This window comes from Apaloderma vittatum, unplaced genomic scaffold, assembly GCF_000703405.1.
Source record: "Apaloderma vittatum isolate BGI_N311 unplaced genomic scaffold, ASM70340v1 scaffold35868, whole genome shotgun sequence".
NCBI classification, from domain to species: domain Eukaryota; kingdom Metazoa; phylum Chordata; class Aves; order Trogoniformes; family Trogonidae; genus Apaloderma; species Apaloderma vittatum.
The window spans coordinates 1-361 of record NW_009733006.1 but is presented as its reverse complement, the minus strand read 5'-3'; the positions used below and the strand labels follow the sequence as shown (position 1 = coordinate 361).

At 60.1% G+C, this 361-nt stretch overlaps 1 protein-coding gene across 1 annotated transcript in view; it reads right to left on the bottom strand.

Moving 5' to 3' along the window:
• Positions 1-343, bottom strand: part of LOC104278680 (SWI/SNF-related matrix-associated actin-dependent regulator of chromatin subfamily E member 1-related-like) — a gene marked incomplete at both ends in the record, with an annotated part of 953 nt that extends 610 nt beyond the window's left edge. Inside the window, 2 exon segments of the mRNA XM_009875719.1 lie at positions 26-105; positions 221-343. Of these exon segments, the coding sequence (XP_009874021.1) occupies positions 26-105; positions 221-343 (203 nt within the window).
• Positions 344-361: the final 18 nt, after the last annotated feature.

Here is a 361-nt window from a genome sequence, read left to right as displayed (position 1 = left end):
TCGCGCTGTGCCTCAGTTTCCCCACACACGAGCAGACCTGCCAGGGCCTTACCTTGTGCGGGTGCCCATTGAGCAAGGTGTTCACTGCCGCAGAGCCCACGTCCTCTGGAAAAGAGGAAGGAGGTTACCCCCCAGGAGCCAGCCCAGACCCCCAGAGGCTCTGGCAGCACTTGGCCAGATCCTGGCAGCGACGCTGTCGGCCACCACGCCCACAACTCACCTTTTTTGATCTTCTTCTCCTGGATCTTCTCCGTGCACATCTTGTAGGCCTCTGACTGCTGGTATTCCCGCAGCTCCTTCATGTACTGCTGCTTCTCCCGCTCCGCTTCATCCAGGTACCGCTACAGCCACAGAGGGTGCT